General features: G+C 45.0%; 1 protein-coding gene across 2 annotated transcripts in view; it reads left to right on the top strand.

Annotated features, from left to right (window-relative positions):
* The first annotated feature begins 3193 nt into the window (after nt 1–3193).
* The window catches only part of smim14 (small integral membrane protein 14), a 70985-nt gene continuing 47319 nt past the window's right edge, over nt 3194–26859 (top strand). Inside the window, exons 1-3 of one of the 2 annotated variants that reach the window (XM_072496594.1) lie at nt 3194–3635; nt 10011–10064; nt 10702–10804. In XM_072496594.1, the coding sequence (XP_072352695.1) occupies nt 10730–10804 (75 nt within the window). In that variant the 5' untranslated portion in view covers nt 3194–3635; nt 10011–10064; nt 10702–10729. The remainder of the gene's footprint in view (nt 3636–10010; nt 10065–10701; nt 10805–26859) is intronic. The other variant, XM_072496593.1, reaches the window with a different exon arrangement.

Raw genomic sequence — 26859 nt, 5'->3', positions numbered from 1 at the left:
CAACCTATCTTGTCCTGCTGTATCTTCTGACAATCCTCAACACTATCTGCCACTCCATCAACCTTGGTGTCATCCACAAACTTACTAATCAAGGACTAGGACATACCAAGGGATGGTGATGACGGTGTCTGGGACATTGGCCGTAAGATATGATTATGAGTATGACTGCTGCTTGACTAGTCTGTGGGAAGCTCTCCACATTTTGCCTAGATGTTGGTGAAGAGGCCTTTTTGCAAAATTGAGTGGGAAGGGTGTGCCATTGTTGTATGCAATGTCCAAGTTGATGTTGGGTGGTTCATCTACTTGTATTCTTATTTGACTTTTGCACAGCAGTTTGATGCAACCGAGAGCATCTGTAGGCCATTTCAGAGGGCAGTTGAGGCTCAACCACATTGCTGCAGGTATGAAGTCAAATATCGATCAGACTAGATAGAACATAGAACATTACAACGCAGTACGGGCCCTTCGGCCCTCGATGTTGCACCGACCTGTGAAACCACTCTAAAGCCCATCTACACTATTCCCTTATTGTCCATAGGTCTATCCAATGACCATTTGAATGTCCTTAGTGTTGGCGAGTCCACTACTGTTGCAGGCAGGGCGTTCCACGCCTTTACTACTGTCTGAGTAAAGAACCTACCTCTGACATCTGTCCTATATCTATCTCCCCTCAATTTAAAGGTATGTCCCCTCGTGCTAGACATCACCATCTGAGGAAAAAGGCTCTCACTGTCCACCCTATCCAATCCTCTGATCATCTTGTATGCCTCAATTAAGTCACCTCTTAACCTTCTTCTCTCTAACGAAAACAGCCTCAAGTCCCTCAGCCTTTCCTCATAAGATCTTCCCTCCATACCAGGAAACATTCTGGTAAATCTCCTCTGCACCCTTTCCAATGCTTCCACATCCTTCCTATAATGCGGTGACCAGAATTGCAAGCAATACTCCAAATGTGGCCGCACCAGAGTGTTGTATAGCTGCAACATGACCTCATGGCTCCTAAACTCAATCCCTCTACCAATAAAAGCTAACACACCGTACGCCTTCTTAACAACCCTCTCAACCTGGGTGGCAACTTTCAGGGATCTATGTACATGGACACCGAGATCTCTCTGCTCATCCACACTGCCAAGAATCTTACCATTAGCCCAGTACTCAGTCTTCCTATTATTCCTTCCAAAATGAATCACCTCACACTTTTCGGCATTAAACTCCATTTGCCACCTCTCAGCCCAGCAGCTTATCTATGTCCCTCTGTAACTTGTAACATCCTTCCGCACTGTCCACAACTCCACCAACTTTAGTGTCATTTGCAAATTTACTCAGATAGGAACAGTAGATTTCCTTCCTTGAAGGACATTAGTGAACTAGATCCAATATGGCTATCTGTTACTGAGGTTTATTTAATCGCATGTGCATAACTTAATGGGACTGACCCATGCAGTTTGGTTGAGAGATTGCTTGAGGGGACGGACAAGCGGGGGATAACATGGAGGGTGGGGGAAACTGGCACGAACAGGCGAGAGCCAATGTATAAAGCTCTGTAAATATATCATCTTACCATGTATATGTCTTGCTCAGGGCGATTTTGTGTTATTTTGTTACCGGGGGGGGGTTATTGTTTGTAAGGGGAAAAATTGTTTTGTTTTGTTAAAAAACTTTAATAAATATACTTTAAAAATAAAAAAAAGATTGGCAAAAATTAATGAATGTGGAATTAGATGCATCATTATGACAAGGGTGACTCCAGACCCACAGCAAGGTGGTTGACTGCCTCAGGGATGGGGAATAAATGCTAGCCGAACTAGCAACACCCACAGCCCATGAACAAATTTTTAAAAAAGGCCAAGTCACTGACAGTGGTTAGCACTGTTGCTTCACAGCATCAGGGACCCAGGTTCATTTCCTATCTTGGGTCACTGTCTGTGCAGTCTGCACATTCTCCCCGTGACTGCGTGGATTTTCTCCAGGTGCTCTGGTTTCTTCCCACAAGTCCCAAAAGACATGCTGCAAGGTGAATTGGACATTCTGAATTCTCTTGGTGTGTCTGTAGTGTGGCGACTTTGGGGGTTTTCAGTAATTTCATTGCAGTGTTAATGTATGCCTACATGTAACACTAATGAAGATTAGCACTAAAGGAAATCAATAGATTTCTAGTCATTAAAGGGGTACGGGGAGAGCAGAAGTATGGCATTGAAATAGATCATATTGAATGACAGAGCAGGCTTGAGGGGCCGAATGGCCTCCATCTGCTCCTATTTTCTTTGCTTTTAGTTAAGGTGATAAGCAGGATGTAATAAATAGCATTCCAAAAAAAATTGAGGCATTGGTTTTCACCACATATATCCATGACTCAGGTGAAATAATGGAAGGCGGTTGGCCCAGGTATGCAATGAGGCAAGTTAGGGTCATTGACATACGGGAAGTGGGATTTTTTTCATGTTCCTTAAAAAAAAAATCCCCACCTTGTCACATCATTGCATTGTTCTTCTCCAAAAAAGACTTGTAACTTTTTCACATTCTACTTGTATTATGAATGCATTGAGGATTGCATTTTTTTTAAACCCGAAAAGATAATTTTGTCTTAAATTAAAAATACACTCAAGGAAACACTTTGATCACCCCCTCACCATTTTTCTTATCACTTGAACTCACTGACTAAATATATACCGTAGTTTATTTTTCTTCTTTTTTAAGGGTTTGATCCACCAGCAGTTGCACTTACAGGGCACTGACTGTTCTTCCACACATCTTTCCATTGACTGTACACATTCCCAATCTGGAGTTCTTCTCCCAAAAATGTAAGTATTACCTCAATCTAACCCACGTTAAATTTGCTTCTTCCACGGGGCAGAATTCTTCAACCATATTGAACCATCTGCCGACCGCAGTAACCTGCGCTAGGACCTATATACATATAAACGGTACAAGAATCAGGAACAGAAAGTGCAACTCGCACTAGCGGCGGCTCGAAGCACAGGACTGGAATGGGTTGGCTTGACCCCGCCCCGTAAGCACGCTCTTCCATAAACTTCCGGCCAACACACCAACATTCCAAACACTTCCCTTTCCGGCCCCCGCTTGCCCAGATCATCATGAGCCCTCGCGCAGCCGCAGCCAGCCACGACTCCCAGCATGCCTCGAGGCCACCAACCAATCAAAAAGAGAGACGTGTAAGTGCCGTGCCTGCGGAGCACACGGCCCCCTGCAGGCGTCGTCCGAATGTTTTTGTCATGAGCTCTCTGCGCTTTTTAAAAAATATTCAAATGACACCGCCTCAAATATTTTAACGAACAATTGTTTTGGTGTACGTTAAACTCAAGTTCCATGGGCCGCATTGTAAAGTAATAGTTTAGATTACACGCCGACTCGGGAGTCATGAGTTCTCTCCCGTACCTTGCGGCCACCACCTACCCTCGCCCACGTGGTGTGAGATGGTGGCGGTTAACGCGCGCGCTCCCGGCAGTGATGCCCTAGCTCCCGCGCGAGTGTGCACACACAGGAGGAGGCCAGGTGGCGTACATCCGGCTCCGGCTTCTGCTCCTCCCTCTTGTGACGTGCTTGTTGGTGTATCAAAACAGAGGAGCAGCTGGGAAAGGACAGGTGGTGACGGAGGTTTTGAGAGCGCGAGTCCGGTAAGAATGTGAGCCCGGAGCGTTCTGAGAGGTATCGCAGGGACAAGTGGGGGTCCGCTTGGAAAGCGGTCAAGCCCAGGCACAGGAATGTGCCTGTAATCAGAGCTTTCAAAACCAGCCCCCGGTCGCATCTGAAGGGATCCCAGTTTATTGATGCCTCTGATGCGGATGTTATCGCAGTTAATAGCAACGTGATCATGTTTCCGAGATGCGATTAGGTAGCTCGTAATGAGACATTGAAGTTTGTGTCTGGTTTTATTTATTATTAACAAGTTGTCTATGTTTCTTGTCATTAACTCTTTCTCCCACTTGGTATTGTTTGTTGAAAATGGGTGAACATTTTTTTTTTAAAGATTGTCTTGTAGATTTCTCAGTTCGCAGTTTCTTGATGAAAACCCAATGGTTTTCGTTAAGGTTGTTCTATTGTAAATTGGTAGAAACTATCAATGTACAATGTTTTTCTTACCGTTTTGAGGAGTGTTCCTGTGTATGCCGGCCAACATATTTCCAATTTAGCATGTGCGAAGTTAAATTAACATATTTCAAGATTTTGTATTAATTCTGTATCTACATCACTTCACGAATTTAAAACTCCAATCTAGCATAGTGCAAAGGAGTAGCAGTTACTTTTTCGGTTTTTTTTCCTCCAATCAACCTACCCTGCACATCTTTTGGTTGTGTGAGTGAGACTCAAGTAGACACGGAAGAATGTGCAAACTCCACACTGACTGACCCGGGGCCAGGATCGAACCTGGGTCCTCAGTACTGAGATGCTGAAACCACGGCGCCACCGTGCCGCCCACATGGTTAAAATAAATAGTAACATCTTCAGTACATTTAGAAAGTAGATTTGAAGTACATCTGGTGAAAGTTATTCATTTGTTAATCAAATTTACTTTCGATGGAGAAGTAAATTTATATATAACTGCCCAGAAATTTACATAACTGCAGCTGTTTTGAAAAGCTTCAGTGGACCGAGTCGACTTGTTTATCTCACTTACATTTTTACATAAAACATCTTTAATGTTGAGATGAGAACCTACATTTGCAAGAAATAAAACTCATGACCATGGGATATATTGCAGTCCATGGAAGCATGGACGATAACGTGCACACAAGCTCCCACAACATAAAATTAAATAAACACCAGGTAACCTGTCTTGGTGATGTTGCTTGAGGAATAAAGGTTGACCGGGGTACTGTCTAGTGTAATAAATTTGATAGAATTTTTCAAGGAGTTGACTAGGTGTGTAGATGAGGGCAGTGTAGTTGATGTACTCTACATGGACTTCAGTCAGGCTTTTGACATGGTCCCAATGGGAGACTGATCAAGAAAGTAAGAGCCAGGGGAAGCGCAGTGGTTAGCACTGCTGCATCACGGTGCCAAGGACCCAGCTTGGTCACTGTCCTTATGGAGTTTGCACATTCTCCCTGTGTCTGCGTGGGTCTCACTCCCACAACCCAAAGATGGGCAGGATAGGTGAATTGGCTATGCTAAATTGCCCCTTAATTGGAAAAAAAATAATTGGGTACTTTAAATTTATATTAAAATTAAAAAAAGAAGATAAGAGTCCATGGGATCTTTGGCAAATTGGATCCGAAATTGACTGAAGTGGTAGGAGGCAGAGTGTGATGATTGAAGGTTGTTTTTTTTTGTCCAGTCCCAGAATTCCCTACTTTACAGCACTTTCACCAGACGGATTGCAGTGGTTCAAAATGGAAGCTCACATAGAATCATAGAATCATAGAAGTTTACAGCATGGAAACAGGCCCTTCGGCCCAACCAGTCCATGCCGCCCAGTTTTTTACCATTAAGCTAGTCCCAGTTGCCCGCACTTGGCCCATAACCCTCTATACCCATCTTACCCATGTAACCATCTAAATGCTTTTTGAAAGACACAATTGTACCCGCTTCTACTACTACCTCTGGCAGCCCATTCCAGACACTCACTACCCTCTGAGTGAAGAAATTGCCCCTCTGGGCCCTTCTGAATCTCTCCCCTCTCACCTTAAACCTATGCCCTCTAGTTTTAGACTCCCCTACCTTTGGGAAAAGATGTTGACTATCTACCTTATCTATGCCCCTCATTATTTTATAGACCTCTATAAGATCACCCCTAAGCCTCCTACGCTCCAGGGAAAAAAGTCCCAGTCTATCCAGCCTCTCCTTATAACTCAAACCATCAAGTCCCGGCAACATCCTAGTAAATCTTTTCTGCACTCTTTCTAGTTTAATAATATCCTTTCTATAATAGGGTGACCAGAACTGCACACAGTATTCCAAGTGTGGCCGTACCAATGTCTTGTACAACTTCAACAAGACGTCCCAACTCCTATATTCAATGTTCTGACCAATGAAACCAAGCATGCCGAATGCCTTCTTCACCACCCTGTCCACCTGCGACTCCACCTTCAAGGAGCTATGAACCTGTACTCCTAGATCTCTTTGTTCTATAACTCTCCCCAACGCCATACCATTAACTGAGTAGGTCCTGGCCTGATTCGATCTGCCAAAATGCATGACCTCACATTTATCTAAATTAAACTCCATCTGCCATTCGTCGGCCCACTGGCCTAATTGATCAAGATCCCGTTGCAATCCTAGATAACCTTCTTCACTATCCACTATGCCACCAATCTTGGTGTCATCTGCAAACTTACTAACCATGCCTCCTAAATTCTCATCCAAATCATTAATATAAATCACAAATAACAGTGGACCCAGCACCGATCCCTGAGGCACACCACTGGTCACAGGCCTCCAGTTTGAAAAACAACCCTCTACAACCACCCTCTGCCTTCTGTCGTCCAGCCAATTTTGAATCCAATTGGCAACCTCACCCTGGATCCCGTGAGCTTTAACCTTCTGCAACAACCTACCATGCGGTACCTTGTCAAAGGCTTTGCTAAAGTCCATGTAGACAACGTCTACTGCACTACCCTCATCTACCTTCTTGGTCATTCCCTCAAAAAACTCAATCAAATTTGTGAGACATGATTTTCCACGCACAAAGCCATGCTGACTGCCCCGAATCAGTCCTTGCTTCTCTAAATGCTTGTAGATCCTGTCTCTCAGAATACCTTCTAGCAACTTACCTACTACAGACGTTAGGCTCACCGGTCTGTAGTTCCCAGGCTTTTCCCTGCTGCCCTTCTTAAACAAGGGCACAACATTCGCCACTCTCCAATCTTCAGGCACCTCACCTGTGGCTGCCGATGATTCAAATATCTCGGTTAGGGGACCCGCAATTTCCTCCCTAGCCTCCCACAACATCCTGGGATACATTTCATCAGGTCCCGGGGATTTATCTACCTTGATGCGCTTTAAGACTTCCAGCACCTCCTCCTCTGTAATATGCACACTTCTCAAGACATCACTATTTATTTCCCTTAGTTTCCTAACATCCATGCCTTTCTCCACCGTGAATACCGATGAGAAATATTCATTCAGGATCTTACCCAACTCTTGTGGCTCTGCACATAAATGCCCTTGTTGATCCTTAAGAGGCCCTACTCTGTCCCTAGTTACTCTTTTCCCCTTTATGTATCTGTAGAATCTCTTTGGATTCTCCCTTGCATTATTTGCCAAAGCAATTTCATGTCCCCTTTTTGCCCTCCTGATTTCCCTCTTAACTCTATTTCGACAATCTCCTGATTCACCTTGATCTCCTGAAGAGCAACCGATAGGCAATAAAAGCCAACCTTGCCAGTGATTCTCATCCCATTAATGAATAAAGAAATGGTGTCGTCGCGGCAAAGCGGTCTGGGAACGGTGTCCTCGCAGCAAAGCGGTCGTGATTTTAAAAAAAAAATTTGTAAGAAAGGATTAACTGAGAAACAACACAAGTGAAAGTCGGGATCATTGTAATCTAATATAAGGAAGTAAAGCTAGCATAAGGGCGGTAAGTTAATAGTAGTCTTAAATGAGCATAATGTTTGTTAAATAAGGGAATTAATTAAGGGACTTGCGGGTAGTCATGGCAGGAGAGCTCATACCCATGATATGCTCCTCCTGTACAAAATCATGTTAGCTTCAGTTGTCCCTGGTGACTATGTGGGCAGGAAGTGTGTCCAACTACAACTGCTGGCTGACTGCATTTGGGACTGGAGCTGAGGGCGGATTCACTGGAGCATCAGTGATGCTACGGAGATGACTGTACAAGGGAAAGCAGTGGCAGCCAACTTCATGGCACTGTGGTGGGTATGCTGCACAAGAGGAGAGGAGGAAGAATGGTAGGGGATTCAATTGTAAGGGGAACAGACGGGCATTTCTGCGGTCGCAAAAGAGATTTTGAGATGATGTGTTGCCTGGTACCAGGTTCAGGGTTGTCACTGAACGGCTGCAGGGCATCCTGAAGGGCAAACAGGCAGATATCGTGAGACATATTGGTATCAAAAGATTTTTTTTTTTTCAATTTAGTGTATCCAATTAAGGGGCAATTTAGCGTGGCCAATCCACACAAACACACAGAGAATGTGCAAACTCTGCACGGACAGTGAACCGGGATCGAACCTGGGGCCTCGGCGCTGTGAGGCAACAGTGCTAACCACTGCACCACCATGTCGCCCGTTGGTACCAAAGATATAGGCCCAACAAAAGGATGAGGTCCTGCAAGCAGAATTTAGGGAGCTAGGAAATAGATTTAAAAAACAAGTCTCAGAAGGTAGTTATCTCTAGATTACTTCCAGTGCCACGGGCTAGTGAGTATAGAAATAGGAGGTTAGTCCCAATGAATGTGTGGCACATTGGACTTGGAAGCAGGAGTAGGCCATTCTGCCCTTGTAGGTGTTGCTCTTTTTAACCTTGGTCTATTTGCTCTGTTTAGGTCACCTTTGCTCATGAGTCGCCAGGTATCTTTATGATACCGCCACGTGGTTCAAGTTCAGGTTATGATTAATAACACCGCACACCGCTTAGTAAGGATTAAAACAACGGTCATTTATTATATACATCAAGCAATATTAATACCCTAATACTACTTTCTATATAACAAACCTATCACTACTGGCCAATACTTAACTTAGGAAGAGCCCACCAAATCAGGGAAACAAATGGCTTGTCCAATCAAATCTGGCCCGCGGGATTCAAAAGGCTGCTACAGGTCGGTGGCTAGGTGTCTCTACCGGATAGCGATCGCTGGATTCAAACTTACTATTACCGGTGGCTGGTCTTGCAAAGGTCTCGAGCAGGCGAAGATGAGAGAGAGAGAGATCTGAACTTGGACCTTCATTTTTATCGGGCCCAGGGGCTTCCCGCCTCCCGGGGCGGCCCTTGACCCTGAGTCCCAAGTGATTGGATTCTGTCCCCAATCTCTGGGGTCGATGTGTCCAATGGTGAGGCGATTCCTCGATCGGGGGGGGGGGGGTCGCTCACCTGTCTTTGTTTCGGCCACTGCAGGCGCCGACAAGTCTGGTTCGGTCGATTCAATTGCTAATATGTTGCAATTGTTCCCGGGGATAGCTGATTTAACTGTGGATGTCTGAATAGATGGGCTGCAAACAGTCCTGAATGCAACTGAGAATACCTGGGTTGATCTGGGCTACCTTCCCAGAGCCGAATATGCAAAACTGTCTGCAGCTGCCTGCTTGTGTCTTCTTGGCTGCTTTTCCCAGCAGTCTTTCGGGTTAGCCGTTTTAAACTGGGTTTTGGCCAGATTAATCGGAACACAGCCATTTTACATGGCTACATAGGTGCGTAAATTGTGTTCACTTGTTCTAGTCTTCCCCCACAAGAGGAAACATCCTCCTGGTATCCATCATAGAATCTATGGCACGGAGACAGGCCCTTCTGCCCAAACTGGCCATGCCAACCAAAAGGTCCATCTAAGCTAATCCCATTTGCCTGCATTTGGCCCATATCCCTCTAAACTTTTCCTATCTGATTCTTATCCTATCAGATCCTCTCATTCCTCTAAACTCCATGGGTTCATGCCCAACCTGTTTGTCCTTTCTTCGTAAGATATGCCTGGCATCACCGGAATGAGTCGAGTGAACATTCTCTGAATTGTTTCTAACATTATATCCTTTTTCAAATAAGGCAACTAAAATTGAAAATGAAATGAGAAATGAAATGAAAATCGCTTATTGTTACAAGTAGGCTTCAAATGAAGTTACTGTGAAAAGCCCCTAGTCGCCACATTCCGGCGTCTGTTCGGGGAGGCTGTTACGGGAATCGAACCGTGCTGCTGGTCTGCCTTGGTTTGCTTTCAAAGCCAGCGATTTAGCCCTGTATTCCTGTACTATGCCCAGTATTGTGCATAGTATTCCAGATGTGGTCTCACCAAGGCCCTGTACAGCTCCAGTAAAATGGCAACATTCAACTTGCATTCCTAATTGCTGTACCTGCATGTTAACTTTTTGTGATTCGTCTACCAGGACACCCAGATCCCTCTACACCACTGAATTCTGCAGTCTCTCACCATCTAAATAGTATGCAGTATTATTTTTCTATTCTTATGAATAGTGTGAATGAACTATTGACAGAGATTCAACAGTCCAGTTGCACAGCAAGGAAATGTATCTTCATTAAATATTTTTCTAATTTTACAAAGATGACATCACTAATTTGTACAAAAAACTATTTTCAAATTAACATTTACATTGACTTCTGTCACTTCCATCACCTTTAATGGAAGTGGTGATGCAAACTGAGTGAAATATTCTCTGGGATTCCCCATCAGCGGGATCCTCCACTTTGTCAGCAGCGCACCCACGCCCGCAGGTTTCCCAACTGGCGTGGAATGGCCACGAGGTGAAACCCCCATTGGCTGGCTGCCGGAATGGAGGATCCTACTGCCGGCGGGGGATGTGCAGCACCGGAAAACAGGGCTGGCGGGATGGAGAATCCCGCCTATTTAGTCTGATTCACTTGTAGGTTAGCAGGTTACCTAAACTATCTAATTGTATCCTTGAAATGCAAAATATATGTGGAAATTTCTGAAATGTTTTTAATTAGTAGGCTACAACATAACATTTTTAGAATTGTAAATTGCTTTGGCTGAATCAGGCTCTCTGGTTGTGTCCTTATTGTTTCTATTGTGATTGTTCTCATTATCTTAATTACTAGAGACTGGCTGGAGGAACCTTGTCCTGCCATGGCGGAAGGAGGCTTTGACCCGTGTGAATGCATCTGTTCTCATGAACATGCTATGAGAAGACTGATAAACTTGGTAAGAAATTGCAACCTAGTAAATAAACTTCCATAATTTAAAGGGATGGCAAGAAGATTTAAATCGAAACTTAATACCATTTTGCTCTGGACTTTAAAAAGGAAAACAATGGCTGGGATTTTGCATCCCCCTTTTTGCTGCGTGTGTATATGGTGACACGGTAACAGAATCTCGTAAGAAGACGAAAATAGGAATCTCGCTAGCGAGATCTCACGAGACCATTATCCCCTCCCTGCCATTGACTTAATGCGGTTCATGCCCAGGAAGGTCAGGAGCCTCATTTAATTATGTTTCAATATCATTAGTGGGCTTCCCCTCTGTTTCGCCTCCTCCCCCACATTCGGATTTCCCCCTCGCTGATGTGACATCATGTCACTAAGGTTTACCGCAGTTTGGATCAACATGAACCAGGCAAAGAGAACACTCCAAGGATGCACAGGTAAGTACAGCCTTGGGGGGGGGGGGGGGGTGGAGGGAGCTCACTGCTTTTCTCATTTGAGTCAGCACATTTGGGGGTTGGGGGGGGGGAGCCAAAATTCCGTCTGTTCCTTTTGTTATGGGCCAGGGTTTAGAGAACCCCAAAGTGTATCATGGAGTTCACCTGACCCACAACTTTTAATAGATTGTGGTATGGGGAGCACACGGCCCACTCTACAGGTGTGGTACAACAGAAATGGAAAAGTATTTTTTAAAGCAAAACAATGTTTATTCTATGAATTCAAGTTAACCTTTTTAAAACAAACAGTGAACATCTTAGCAACCATCAATTCAAATACAACCCCCAAGAATACAACACTAAGTAATCCGTAAGCTGTCCTTTTAACATCCAGAAGACTTTAAAAAAAAACCTTTCAACATAAGCACATCAGGTTAAAGTCACTACTGCGAGCAGTTATTAGTTTTAAATCACCAAAGGATCGATTTACATTCTTTAGATTACAGAGGGAGACTCTAAATACACCTTCTGGCTGTGACTGCAGCTATCCAGCTCTGAAAACGAAACTAAAACACACCCTGCAGCAAACAGCATAAAACAAAAGTAAAAAGCTGACAGACAGCCCAGCTCCACACACTCTCTGACATCCCTGCAGTAATAAACACCCATTTCTTAAAGGTACTCTCACTACAGATATTTATATACACACCCATTTATAAGCACCCATTTCTTAAAGGCACTCTCACATGACACTTTTATGCAACATCATACCACAATATATTAATTGTGAAGTGTAACCACTGTTATTTTGGGGGCAATTGTGGTAGGACGTCCAGAGCGGTCAAATGAACAGAAAATGAAATAGAATCACAGAATGGTTGCAGCACAGAAGGAGGCCATTTGGCCAATTATGTCTGTGCTGGCCCTCCGAAGGAACAGTTTACCTAGTGCCCGCCCTCAACCTTCTCCCGGCATCCTTGCATGTTCTTTACTTTTTAGATCATGAATGACCAATTGGTTTTTTTTTGTAATGTTGGCTGAGAGATGAATATTGACCAAGATTTGGGAGCACTCCTTGTCCTCCACAGATAGTATCTTGTATTTATTTTATTTGCCTATATCCATCTGAGCAGGCAGACTGGTCTCAGTTTATCACCTATATACCTCCCAGTGTCTGAAGTGAACACACAGAGTGTTGGAAAAACTCAGGAGGTCTGACAGTATCTGTAGAGTTAACTCCGGGGTCATATTGAACTTGGAATGTTATCTCTCTTTCTGTCTTCCAGATTCTGCCAGACTTCCTGAGTTTTTCCTGCACTTTCTGTTTTTATTTCCATTCTCCAGCATCCACAGTATTTTGCTTTTGCTGTGGCTTATAGGGTCCTGATTTATATTTGTTCAGAATTCTTTCCCCCTATTCTGTCTATTTTCACCTGGGCAGAGCGAGTTAAAATTCCTCATTACATTTCCAACCGGATGGGCCCTTGCAAGTAATCCCCGAGCCACTTCGTTCAGTACTTTCCAAGTTTGTTCCTTGCTATCATTTGCCTAACAAGAATACACACTTCCCTTTAACCAATCCCTTCAACACTATGAGGAACTGAAACTTGTAAATTACTCGTTACTTTCTCATTTTATTTTGTCAGCTAGAAGTAAAAACTCAATCAGTTCCGGTGATTTATGTCTCATAGAATTCATACAGTGCAGAAGGAGGCCATTTGGCCCATCGAATCTGCACCGACCCTCTGAAAGAGCAACCCGTTTAGACCCTCTCCCCTTAACCCCAACTAGCGTTTGGGCATTAAGGGCCAATTTAGTACGGCCAGTCCACCTAACCTTCACTGTAGGAGGAAACCGGAGCACCCGTAGGAAACCCCAAGCAGACACCGGGAGAACGTGCAAACTCCACACAGGTAGTCACCCGAGGCCGGAATCGAACCCTGGTCCCTGGTACTATAAGGCAGGAGTGCTAACCACTGTGCCGCACTCGCAAATCTGCAGTGAATTCTGGATTCCTAATTTAGAATAAAATTAAATCCGTAGTTGTCAGAACTGTTAGGATTGGGAAGTAAGAGATCAACAGTAGGCCAGTACAAATGGCTGATCAAATGCTTGTGAATTTTAACATGATGAAATTTGTCCAATATTTTGCCTCTGTGGGTCAGTATTCTGCATAATTTCTGGAGTGATTCATCTGTGTTACTGATAAGTTAAAATTAACAAGGAGGCAAGGGGAAAAGGAGTAGGTGTTACACCTCCTGCCATTGCTTGGCAAGGTGCCATGGGAAGGGGATGAGCTGCTTGCGGTGATAGAGGAGTGGACCAGTGTGTCACAGAGGAAATGGTCCATTTGGAATGCTGACCAGAGTGGTTAGGGGAAGATGTGTTTGGTGGTGGCATCCTGCGCAAGTTCACTGAAATGGTGAAGAATGAATACGGAGGCTGGTGGTGTGGAAAGTAAGGACAAAGGGAACCGTACCATGGTTCTGGGAGGGAAGGGACGAGGTGAAGGCAAAAGTGCAGGAAATGGGTTGAACATTGTTGCAGACCTTGTGAACCACTTGTCGGGATGGGGAAAATCCTTGACTGAGGAAAAAGGAAGCTGTATCAGAAGAGCCGTTGTAGAAGATAGCATCATCAGTTCAGATGTAACGGGACAGAGAAACTGGGAGAATGGAATGGCGTTCTTGCCGGAATAAGCATGCGGAGGTGTAATCGAGGATGCTTGTAATCAATATTGGTATGCATTGGTAATGCAGACATATTGGTTGACCGTATAAATGTTATTGGGTTCCTGATCCAATTTGAAATGCCTTCTGAGCAGATCTTCTGTCAATGAAAACTGACCGCCTAGCAGGAAGCCTGTTAAGTTGAGTTCTGTTTCTAAAAATGCCCCACAAAAAAGTGTGGACTCTACCATTGCTTCCCTTCCCTATTGGAATCTCAGACCCCCCCCCCCCCCCCCCCCTCGGAACCCTCACCCCCATCACTAGGACATTAACATGATTCAATAAATATTTAACTTGGTGTAATTCGAGAAATGAAAGGTTTTTTGGAATGGCTGAAGTAACCAAAACACAGGGCCATGAAATTCTATGGGATTCTATTGTTTTTTCTGTTCTAGTTCTGGTAACTCTTGGGGGGGGGGGGGGGGGGGGGGGGATAACAATGGGATGAATATGACCATTCACATTCCTTCCCTGTGGGTTCTGATGGTCTCCGTCATTAGGTTTTGGGTCTAAAGATTGCTGTCCAAGCAATTAATCAATCAAGGTATGTTTGTGTGAAAAGTTTTCCCAACATATTTATACAGTCTGTTCCATGACCTGAAGATTTCCAAATGTCCTTTGCAACCAATGAAATACTCATTGTCACCGATGTAATTTATGGAATGCAGCAACTAATTTGTGGACAGCCAGGCCGTAATGTGATAATGACTGGTTGACGTGGTTGCGCATTAGAAGTTATTTTTTGAAGATTGTTTGCAAGGGCAGATTAGGCTGTAGGAATCTTCTGTCCGAGTTAACTACCAGGACATGTTGAGATGATCGTCCAAGGCAGGTTATCTCAAACTTGAGAACTTACTATCTACTGGAAAACTAGTGCTGTTGTTTCCAGACCAAAAACCTTTCTAATTCCTTTGTAATACTGCTTTTGGTTGGGAGAGCTCGAAGGCTGACACCTTTCCTCACAATGTGAAAGTAAATTTTCTTAGTCTCCATTTTGCACTCCAGCCATTTTAATATCCATTGTTGTCAGTAAATGTTGCAATTTAGTGAAACACAATTGTCACTGAAGATTTTTTTTTGTCTCTTACGTTTTTCACAGATTTAGTTATGGTGATGACTGACAGCCAGGCAATTATTACAACCTCTTATCTTCTAGGGCAGCATGGTAGCATTGTGGATTCTAGGGCAGCACGGTAGCATTGTGGATAGCACAATTGCTTCACAGCTCCAGGGTCCCAGGTTCGATTCCCCGCTGGGTCACTGTCTGTGTGGAGTCTGCACATCCTCCCCGTGTGTGCGTGGGTTTCCTCCGGGTGCTCCGGTTTCCTTCCACAGTCCAAAGATGTGCAGGTTAGGTGGATTGGCCATGATAAATTGCCCTTGGTGTCCAAAATTGCCCTTAGTGTTGGGTGGGGTTGCTGGGTTATGGGGATGGGATGGAGGTGTTGACCTTGGGTAGGGTGCTCTTTCTAAGAGCCGGTGCAGACACGATGGGCCGAATGGCCTCCTTCTGCACTGTAAATTCTATTATAAATGTGTTCTGACATGGCATAAATCAAACTGGTTGCCAACAAATTCTGCTGCTGAAGACACAGCCAGTTGAATAGATTACACAGTTTGTCTCACTCGAGTTGATTATTATATTTAATTTATTCTGCATGTGCAGATTGGAGTACTAAATGCCGTTCTAAACTGCACACTGCAGGAAGAATGTTGAGGTTGATTCACTGGGTTGCAGCTTGGTATGAGGAAATAGAGATATAAAAAGTGCTAAAAGATTTGCAGATAAAAGATTTATCTTCTAGAAGTTTAGGCCATTCCAAAGCACATTACAGCCAATTTAAGAACTTGTTTCCTACATTGCAACAGTAATCGTGAAAAATGTTCAGGGTTATGAGGCTGTAGAATGAGTGCTGAGACTGAGAATGTTACCCGTTCAAGCACTCAATCAAACATATGATTGAAACAGAGTGCGTCAGCATTTATAAGTAGATTAGATAGTTATTGAAGCAAAAGAAATGAATAGATTTGTGAACAAATGCAAGATTTTTTATTTGTTCCTGGGATTTATTGCCCTCCAGGGGACAGTTAAGAGTCAACCACATTGCTGTTGGTCTGGAGTCACATGTAGGTCAGACCAGGTAGGGATGACTTCCGGGTGCGGCTATGCAGAGCTAGGTCGCATATTCGGCAGCGCCTGCTTGGAACGGACTTTTGGGCTCTTTTACAGGGCCCCCACGGCATTTGTTTGACATTTCCCGGTGTGGGAAGAAGGGGGTGGGACTTTTGCGAGCTTGGGAGCATTGGAGGAAAAGTATAAGTTGCCCCGGGGAAATTTCTTGAGATATATGCAGGTGAGGGCATTTACTAGACAACAGGTGAGGGAATTTCCGTTGCTCCCGACACAGGGGATACAGGACAGGGTGCTTTCAGGGGTGTGGGTCGGAGAGGGCAAGGTGTCAGAGATTTACCGAGAGATGAGGGAAGAGGGGGAGGAGTCGGTGGGCGAACTAAAAGGAAAGTGGGAAGAAGAACTAGGGGAGGAGATAGAGGAGGGTATGTGGGCTGATGCCCTAAGCAGGGTAAATTCCTCTTCCTCATGCGCCAGGCTTAGCCTGATTCAATTTAAGGTGCTACATAGAGCACACATAACGGGAGCAAGATTGAGCAGGTTCTTTGGAGTGGAGGACAAATGTGGGAGGTGTGGCGGGAGCCCGGCAAACCACGCACATATGTTTTGGGCACGCCCGGCACTGGAAGGGTATTGGAAGGGAGTGACGGGAGTGATTTCGCGGGTGGTGAAGGCCCGGGTCAAACCAGGCTGGGGGTTAGCTCTATTTGGAGTTGCGGAAGAGCCGGGAGTGCAGGAGGCGAAAGAGGCTGACGTTGTGGCCTTTGCGTCCTAGTAGCCCGGCGCAGGATCCTACTCATGTGGAAGGAGGCGAAACCCCCCGGACTGGAGGCCTGGGTAAATGATATGGCGGGGTTCATTAAACTGGAGCAGATAAAGTTTGCCCTGAGAGGATCGGCTCAAGGGTTCACCAGGCGGTGGCAGCCATTTCTCGACTACCTAGGGGAACGTTAGAGGGAAGACAGATGACCAGCAGCAGCAACCGGCGGGGGGGGGGGTTTAAGTTTAGGTCAAAGATAAAGGGGTTTTGTTACTTGTGTATTGTTTAAAATTTCTGTATTGTTATTGTTGCGTTTGCTTTGTAAGAGGGGAAAAATTGTTGTTTGGGAAAAAATTTTCAATAAAACATTTATTTAAAAAAAAAAGACCAGGTAGGGATGGCTGAGTTCCTTCCCTAAAGGACATTAGTGAACCAGATGGGTTTTTACAACAACCGACAGTGGTTTTATGGTCATCATTGGACTTTAAATTCTAGATTTTTACTGAATTCAAATTTCACGATCCGCAGTGGCGGGATTTCAACCTGGATCCTCAGAGCATTTCTCTGGTTTACTAGTCCAGTGACAATACCAGTACGCCACTGCCTCCCCATGCCTGGTTGGGTTTGATGGTGCTTCCGGTTGCGGCTATGCCTAGGTAGGTCGCACGTTCGGCAGCTCCCGCCGGGAACGGACTTTTGGGCTCTCCAGAGGGGCCCCAACGGCAATTGTTCGACGGCTTCCAGTGTGGGAAGGTGATAGCAGGGTCCCCCTGACATTATATGGATTGGACCAGGAGTGAGCGGTGAAAAAAGTGATCTTGGGGCAGCGAAAAGTGCGAGGGAGTCATCGATTCGTCCCGGAAAGGATGGATGGGGGGTTTCGGAGCTGGCATCGGGCAGGAATTAGAAGAATGGGTGACCTGTTCATCGATGGGACGTTTGCGAGCCTAGGGGCGCTGGAGGAGAAGTTTGGGTTAGCCCCGGGAAACGTTTTCAGGTACATGCAAGTGAGGGCGTTTGTGAGGCGGCAGGTGAGGGAATTACTGCTGCTCCCGACACACAGGATCAGGACAGGGTGATTTCGGGTGTATGGGTTGCAGAAGGCAAAGTTTCGGCGATTTACCAGGAGCTGAAGGAAGAGGAGGAGGACAGATGTGGGAGGTGCTCGGGAAGCCCGGCAAATCACGTCCATATGTTCTGGTCGTGCCCGGTACTGGATGGGTTTTGAAGGGGTTTTGCGAGGACTATGTCCAGGATGGTGAAAGCCCGAGTCAAGCCGAGCTGGGGGTTGGCATCATTTGGGGTAACGGACGAGCCGGGGGTGCAGGAGGCGAAAGAGGCCGGTATTCTGGCCTTTGCGTCCCTGGTTGCCCGGCGGAGGATTTTGCTATTATGGAAAGTTGCGAAGCCCCCAAGTGTGGAAGCCTGGATCAATGGCATGGCAGGATTCATCAAGCTGGAGAGGATAAAGTTTGCCTTGCGAGAGTCTGTGCAGGGGTTCCTAGACTATCTCGCGGAGCGTTAGGAGGAGGTCAGCAGCAGCCCTGGGGAGGGGGGGGCGGGTTCTTTTGGGGGGGCGTTTGGATGGGGGGGGGGCTTCCCTATTTGTGCTTTTAAATGTCATATGGGGGGTTATTGTATGTGGGGGAAGTCCAATGTATAATTTTTGATTGTTTTCTTGTTTCTTTTTTTGTTTGGGGGGGGGGGGGGGGAGAGTCTGTTGAAAATCTGTTGAAAAATTTGAATAAAAATATTTATTTAAAAAAAGGGTTTGATGGTTTATTTCCTTATGTTGTACTTCCTTTAGGGGCACATGGATGGGTTTTGGAGTGTGCAGATTCAGTTTAAAGTACACAATGAGAAGTCCTATGCTTTGGGAAAGACCCGAGGTAATGAGAGTTAAGACTTTTTGATGCAGGACTTGACCTGAAAATATAACACAGATCCTGTTTTGAAGGCAAATCCTTTTTTGGCTGAGAGCCTAACTTATTTGTTTGGAAAACAACTTTTGTGCCCATTCTGGTTTTACCAGATGAAACAAATGCAAAGCTTGCTGGACAAAGACTGCTATAAGCATCAGAAGCTGGCTGCTTATCTCTCTGCAGAAGCTAATCAAAATGCCCTTCTAGAAGTGGTCTCTCACTCTGAAAGAGTGACAGGGAATTTGAACTTTGAAAAGGAGCTTCATGTGTTTTTTTTTTTTTAAGCGATACCAATGTGTTGTATAATATAAAATGCTCTGTGACATGAGATTGCCAAAGGCAGTAGGGTATAGGATAGCCAGAGTAACTTGTTTGATTGAGAACCAAAATTATGGGACAGAAGGCTAGTTGATTCATCATGCCACTGCGAGCTCGAGAATCTATTCATTTCCTTACTTTGCCCTCGCACTATTACAATATCAAATATCCACAGTCGATTTCAGGCCGTCAGTTTCAAAGAACAAAGAAATGTACAGCACAGGAACAGGCCCTTCGGCCCTCCAAGCCCGTGCCGACCATACTGCCCGACTAAACTACAATCTTCTACACTTCCTGGGTCCGTATCCTTCTATTCCCATCCTATTCATATATTTGTCAAGATGCCCCTTAAATGTCCCTATCGTCCCTGCTTCCACTACCACCCGAGTCCGGTAGCGAGTTCCAGGCACCCACTACCCTCTGCGTAAAAAAACTTGCCTCGTACATCTACTCTAAACCTTGCCCCTCTCACCTTAAACCTATGCCCCCTAGTAATTGACCCCTCTACCCTGGGGAAAAGCCTCTGACTATCCACTCTGTCTATGCCCCTCATAATTTTGTATACCTCTATCAGGTCTCCCCTCAACCTCCTTCGTTCCAGTGAGAACAAACCGAGTTTATTCAACTGCTCCTCATAGCTAATGCCCTCCATACCAGGCAACATTCTGGTAAATCTCTTCTGCACCCTCTCTAAAGCCTCCACATCCTTCTGGTAGTGTGGCGACCAGAATTGAACACTATACTCCAAGTGTGGCCTAACTAAGGTTCTATACAGCTGCAACATGACTTGCCAATTCTTATACTCAATGCCCCGGCCAATGAAGGCAAGCATGCCGTATGCCTTCTTGACTACCTTCTCCACCTGTGTTGCCCCTTTCAATGACCTGTGGCCCTGTACTCCTAGATCTCTTTGACATTCAATACTCTTGAGGGTTCTACCATTCACTGTATATTCCCTACCTGCATTAGACCTTCCAAAATGCATTACCTCACATTTGTCCGGATTAAACTCCATCTGCCATCTCTCCGCCCAAGTCTCCAGACAATCTAAATTCTGCTGTATCCTCTGACAGTCCTCATCGCTATCCGCAATTCCACCAACCTTTGTGTCGTCTGCAAACTTACTAATCAGACCAGTTACATTTTCCTCCAAATCATTTATATATACTACAAAGAGCAAACGTCCCAGCACTGATCCCTGTGGAACACCACTGGTCACAGCCCTCCAATTAGAAAAGCATCCCTCCATTGCTACTCTCTGCCTTCTATGGCCTAGCCAGTTCTGTATCCACCTTGGATACAGGGTGTTTCAGGTGTCTCCAGGATCCTAAAGATCGCTAAATCTGTAAGTAATTGAATTAGAACATTGTTAGAGAGTTTAAAAGAGTGAGAATGAAGTTTTAGAAGCATAGAACAAGAGTAAAAGATAGAATTAGAGGGTATGCTGGGCACAGCTTGCAAGAAGTTGCCTCGCTCCGGCGCCATCTTGAAATTCTTTTGACCCGAAAGATGTGCTTGTTAGGTGAATTGGGTGTTCTGAATTCCCCCTCAATGTACCTGAACAGCAGGTGGCGACTCAGGGTTTTCACAGTAACTTCATTGCAGAGTTAATGTAAGCCCATTTGTGACGCTAGTAAAGATTATTATTATTCTGTGAACTCTGATTGATAGAGGCATTGCCATAGAGAATGCAACAGTTGATTGTGACTGACCATTAATTACCAAGCATTGTTTGAAATTTAAACCAGGCAGCTTGACTCTGATTGCTCTGAGAAATGAGCCAGAAAATGGGTCACTTATTTTGTTTTGCTGAAACAGGCGCAATGTGTGTACATGTTATTTGCCTGCACAGAATAGGGCCTTGTGTATTAACATGTGGCTTCTAGTATATGCAAATGTGCACATTGTGAGCCTGACTAAAAATCATAAATTTATGGTATACTTATATTCTTCATTGCTCCCAAAATGTGTGTCCCCTCATTTGTCTACATTGAACCTCATTTCTAAATGTGTGCCTATTTTGCTAATTTATCAACCTCCCCATGCTTTACTACATTCAACCCCGCTGATTTTAGATAGTCAGCAATTTCATTTTTCCAGTAAGTCAACTATGGAATCAACTATGTATATACCGGCAGATATTAAAGAATGGTGGCAGAGTACAGCAAGATCAGCAGCGGGAACACGGCAAGATCAGCAGATATAAATAGTTAGAGGTTGAGAACAGAAAAACCAGAGTTGGGGAAACAAAAATTAAAAGAGTGATGTCAGTACAAGCAAAGCAACTGATTGATTGTTGAGCTGCTTTGTAATAGTCCAACAAATAGGGGCATGTCAAGGCTGCTTGGAGCTGTGAAGTGTACATCCTGTTCCATATGAAAATCCAGGATGCTTCTCGTGTTTTGGATGGCCACCTGTGCTTGAAGTGCTGTCATTTGCAGTAGTTTGAGCTCTGGTTTTTGGAATTTCAGCAGCTGTTGGTGTCACTGCAGCACATCCATGACGTTGAGAGTTTTGTAGAAAGTGCATTTGATCAGCGTGATTACCTTGCAGCTTAAAGGTGTATGTGCAGAATAAGACTTTGTGGCAGAATAAGACATCACAGCTTCTGAAGTCAGATTGACCTTCCTGAAAGTGAACCCTCAGAAGGCAACGGGCCCAGACGGGATCCCTGGTCATGCACTCAGAGCCTGCGCGGACATCTTTAACCTGTCCCTACTCCACTCCGTGGTCTCCACCTGCTTCAAGAAGACCACCATTATACCGGTGCCAAAGTACCAGGCAACGTGCCTCAATGACTACCGTACGATGGCCCTGACTTCAGTCATAATGAAGTGCTTTGAAAGGTTGATCATGAAGCGCATCACCTCCATACTCCCAGAACACCTTGATCCACTGCAATTCGCATATTGTTTCAACCGGTCCACAGCAGATGCCATTTCCCTGGCCCTACACTCACCCCTAGAGCATCTCGACAACAAGGACTCCTACACCAGACTCCTATTTATTGACTACAGCTCTGCCTTCAACACCATAATCCCAGCTCAGCTCATATCAAAGCTCCAAAACCTAGGACTTGGCTCCCCACTCTACAAGTGGATCCTCGATTTTCTGACCAACAGACCACAATCAGTAAAAATGAACACCAACACCTCCACAATAGTCCTCATACCGGGGCCCAGCAAGGCTGCGTACTTAGCCCCCTACTCTACTCCCTGTACACACACGACTGGTGGCAACATTTGGTTCCAACTCCATCTACAAGTTTGCCGGCGATACGACCATAGTGGGCCGGATCTCAAATAACGACGATTCGGAATACAGGAGGGAGATAGAGAACACAGTGGAGTGGTGTAGCGACAACAATCTCTCCCTCATTGCCATCAAAACTAAAGAGCTGGTCATTGACTTCAGGAAGCAAAGTACTGTACACACCCGTCAGCATCAACGGGGCCGAGGTGGAGATGGTTAGCAGTTTCAAATTCCTAGGGGTGCACATCTCCAAAAATCTGTCCTGGTCCACCCACGTCGACGCTACCACCAAGAAAGCACAACGCGCCTATACTTCCTCAGGAAACTAAGGAAATTCGGCATGTCCACATTAACCCTTACCAACTTTTACAGATGCACCATAGAAGGCATCCTATCGGGCTGCATCACAGCCTGGTATGGCAACTGCTCGGCCCAGGACTGCAAGAAGCTTCAGAGAGTCGTGAACACCGCCCAGTCCATCACACAAACCTGCCTCCCATCCATTGACTCCATTTACACCTCCCGCTGCCTGGGGAAAGCGGGCAGCGTAATAAAAGACCCCTCCCACCCGGCTTACTCGCTCTTCCAACTTCTTCCATCGGGCAGGAGATACAGAAGTCTGAGAACACGCACGAACAGACTCAAAAACAGCTTCTTCCCCACTGTTACCAGACTCCTAAATGACCCTCTTATGGACTGACCTCATTAACACTACACCCTGTGTGCTTCATCCGATGCCAGTGCTTTTGTAGTTACATTGTATACCTTGTGTTGCCCTATTATGTATTTTCTTTTATTCTCTCTTCTTCCCATGTCCTTAATGATCTGTTGAGCTGCTCGCAGAAAAAAACGTTTCACTGTACCTCTGTACACGTGACAACAAACAAATCCAATCCAATTTCTATTTTTAAAAATCTGGTTCACTAATGTACTTTGGGGAAGGAAATCTGGTAGCACGGTACCATAGTGATTAGCACTGTGGCTTCACAGCGCCAGGGTCCCAAGTTCGATTCCCCACTGGGTCACTGTCTGTCTGTGTGGAGTCTGCACGTTATCCCCATGTCTGCGCGAATTTCCTCCCACCGTCCAAAGACGTGCAGGTTAGGTGGATTGGCCATGATAAATTGCCCTTGGTGTCCAAGGTTAGGAGGGGTTATTGGGTTTGGGGATAGGGTGGAAGTGAGGGCTTAAGTGGGTCGGTGCAGATTCGATAGTCCAAATGGCCTCCTTCTGCACTGTATGTTCTATCCTGGTCTGGCCTACAGATGGGACTCCAGATCCATATTAATGTGACTGACTCTCGAATGCCCTCTAAAGTGGCCTAGAAAGCCACTCCATTCAATGGCAATTAGGGATGGATGATAAATGCCAGCCCATCCAGCGACACCCTGTTTAGCACAGGGCAAAAGAGCTGGCTTTTAAAGCAGGCCAGCAGCACGGTACAATTCCCGTACCAGCCTCCCCGAACAGGTGCCGGAATGTGGCGACTAGGGGCTTTTCACAGTAACTTCATTTGAAGCCTACTTGTGACAAGCGATTTACATTTCATTTTTCACCCACATCCTACTAAGGAATTTTTAAAAAGAGGGAATTTCAGTCAAGGTAAGTAGAGCATTAATTCCTCATCTGTGTAATTAATTAAAATGAAAATAAAATTAATTAGTTAATTAAAACACAATAAAGATGACAGTGGAGTTGATGTGATGCAGTTGTGGTATGTGGTATAAGCCAATGTGATCCAGGTCAAATGTGTCTGCAGTTTGAGGAATTTTGACTCCCGAGTTCATGAGCTGGAGTCTGAGCTTCAGACACTACGATACATCAGGGAGAGACACTTGTTCCAAGAGGCATTCCCAATCCTAGGCGAATTTGAATTGGTCCATAGTCAGGGATTGGGGTGTGTGACTGCGAGGGAGTCGGGGAAGAGGAATGAGAAGGTAGAAATGGGGGAACACTCTGCCTTTGCAATTATCCAACAGGTTTGAGGATCCTCCAGCTTTTATCGATGAGCAGAGGCTGCAAGGTGGGTGAGTGAAATGACCATTGCACCATGCTACAGGACGTCGGGGAGGACAGAGTAGAGAGTAGTGTGGTCAGAGCTTAGACATAGTTCTCTGCAGTTGAGGGTGAGAGACAAGATGGCTGTGTTGCCCGACCGATGTCAGGGTTCAGGACATTTGATCAGGGCTGGGAGGAGCTTGCAGTGGGAGGAGGAGGATCCAGTTGATGTGGCCTTTGTAGGTACCAGTGACATAGATAGGACCAGGAATTGTTTCTTCTTTTGGTGGTTGGGGCAGGGGGCGGGGGGGGGGGGGGGGGGGGGGGGGAGCTGTTGAACACCGTGACTAAATTAAAAAGTAATAATCTCTGGATTGCAAATTGGTGTGAGGTTTAAAAAAAAAAAAGATTAGGGAGGTGAATGCAGGGCTCAAAGATTGGTGTGGGAGAAATGGATTTTGATTCATGGGGCACAGACGCCAATGCAGGGGAAAGTGGGAGCTGTAACGTTGGGGTGGTCTTCACTTGAACCATGCTGGAACCATTGTTCTTGCGGATCATATAACTAGGGTAGGAGAGAAGGCTTTAAACTAAATAGTGGGGGCGAAGGTCAAGGCAAGAGAGCAAGGTAGCACTAAGGATAATGGTAATCGGAGGGTAGCAGGAAGGGACAGAGCATGCAAAGAGTGCACCAGCAAAGAAGGCCGGAGTTTGTAAAAATAATAAAAAGACAGAATTAAAGATTGTGTATCTGAATGAGTGCAGAAATTGTCAGCTCCAATCACAATAGAAATGTCTGACCTGATGGCCATTTCAGAGACATGTGGGAATGTTTGCTGAGAGAATAGGAGCTGTCTTCGGAACAAACAGTTGAGATTTGTCCGACTCATGAGCTAGTGGCACAGCATTCTAAAATATTTCTCAGTAATAGCGGCGTCATTTTGAAGGAAAGCACTCTGGTTGCCGCCCTTTTTCCAAAAAGGCAGGAAACTGATGCAGCTCCTCACACACCAACAAACAGGTTAAAGATCAGGACGAAGTATTTCTGTGTAAAAGATCTGGTCAAAGGCACAAAATTAAGGCAGTGTCCAGCTTTTGGCAAGTTTTGTTCCAGATGCAAAGAAAAAAAACACTTTGCTCAGAATTGTTACTTTAAGCTCCTCCCCAGATCAGTCAGCACAGTGGAAGACAGAATGTCCAGTTATGAAACATCATTGTTTGTTGGAGTATTAACAGAGAAGAATAATTTTTTGGAGACATCAAAAAATTCTCCAGCACTTTTTATATATATTTTTTTAAAAATGCAAACTGATGGTCAATTTAAAATCAATGTGCTGATGTGGACAAATGGCTGCTACCACTTGAAGTGAACGGTACAGTGGTCCAATTGAAGTTAGACATTGGTGCCAAAGCTAATTTAATCCGCATGACTGATTTTAAAAAAATCTAAAATTTCAGCAGATTAGAAGAAATCACAATATCTCAGATTACAATTGTTCAAGCATCAAGTGTTATGATGCTTGTGACCGTAGTGTGGTGGTGAAGTGTCCCATTCTGTATTGTATCCGAAGGCTTGGATTCAATATTAGGTGATCAGTCCTGTGAAGAATTAGGTCTAGTGCAGTTGGCATGTAGCATCCACAACTGATTGGATCAACTCTCTGACAACATTATCAGCAAATTCAGTGAAGTGTTCACAGATTTTATTACACTACCATTCACCTACAAGATACAACTCAAAAGAGGATGCAAAACCTGTGATATAGGCACCAAGAAGAGTACCTGCACCTCATCGGGATTGCCTCAAAAAGGAGCTAGACAGAATTAAAAGTATTCAGAAAGATCGAAGAACCTACCATGGTTTGTGGAAAGAAAAAGAATGGCAATATTTGTATATGCATGGATCCTAAAGATCTTAAAGAGAATATCAAAAGAGAACATTACCAAATACCAAAGCATGAGGAAATTGCATCTGGGATGACTAATGCACAATTCTTTACAAAACTTGATGCATCTCAAGGTTTCTGGCAAATAAAGCTAATACAAAATACTGCACTTTTTAGATACCATTTGGACGATACTGCTTTCTAAGAATGCTGTTTGGCATAATTTCGGCATCAGAAAATTTTCACCGTGCCGTGGAGCACAGAATCGAAAGTGGACGTGTGTATGTGAATGATATTATTTGGGGCTCAACCATAGAAGAGCACAATACAAGGTTGCTTAAAGTTATAATGAGCGTCAGGAGAAATGGGCTGAAGTTCAACAAGCAAAAGTGCCAATTTGGAGTAACTGAGGTCACATTCCTAGGTGACAAGCTCTCATCTCGGGACACTGAACCGGACAAGGACAAAATTCGAGTAAATCTCAACATGCCAAAACCATATGACAAGAAAGCCATCACAAGAGTGATGGGTATGGGCAGCACGGTGGTGCAGTGGTTAGCACTGGGACTGCAGCACTGAGGACCCGGGGTCGAATCCCGGCCCTGGGTCACTGTCCGTGTGGA

The sequence above is a fragment of the Scyliorhinus torazame genome, chromosome 3 (genome assembly GCF_047496885.1).
Source record: "Scyliorhinus torazame isolate Kashiwa2021f chromosome 3, sScyTor2.1, whole genome shotgun sequence".
NCBI classification, from domain to species: domain Eukaryota; kingdom Metazoa; phylum Chordata; class Chondrichthyes; order Carcharhiniformes; family Scyliorhinidae; genus Scyliorhinus; species Scyliorhinus torazame.
Note: the sequence above shows the minus strand (reverse complement) of the source record. Positions and strands in the feature narration are given on the sequence as shown.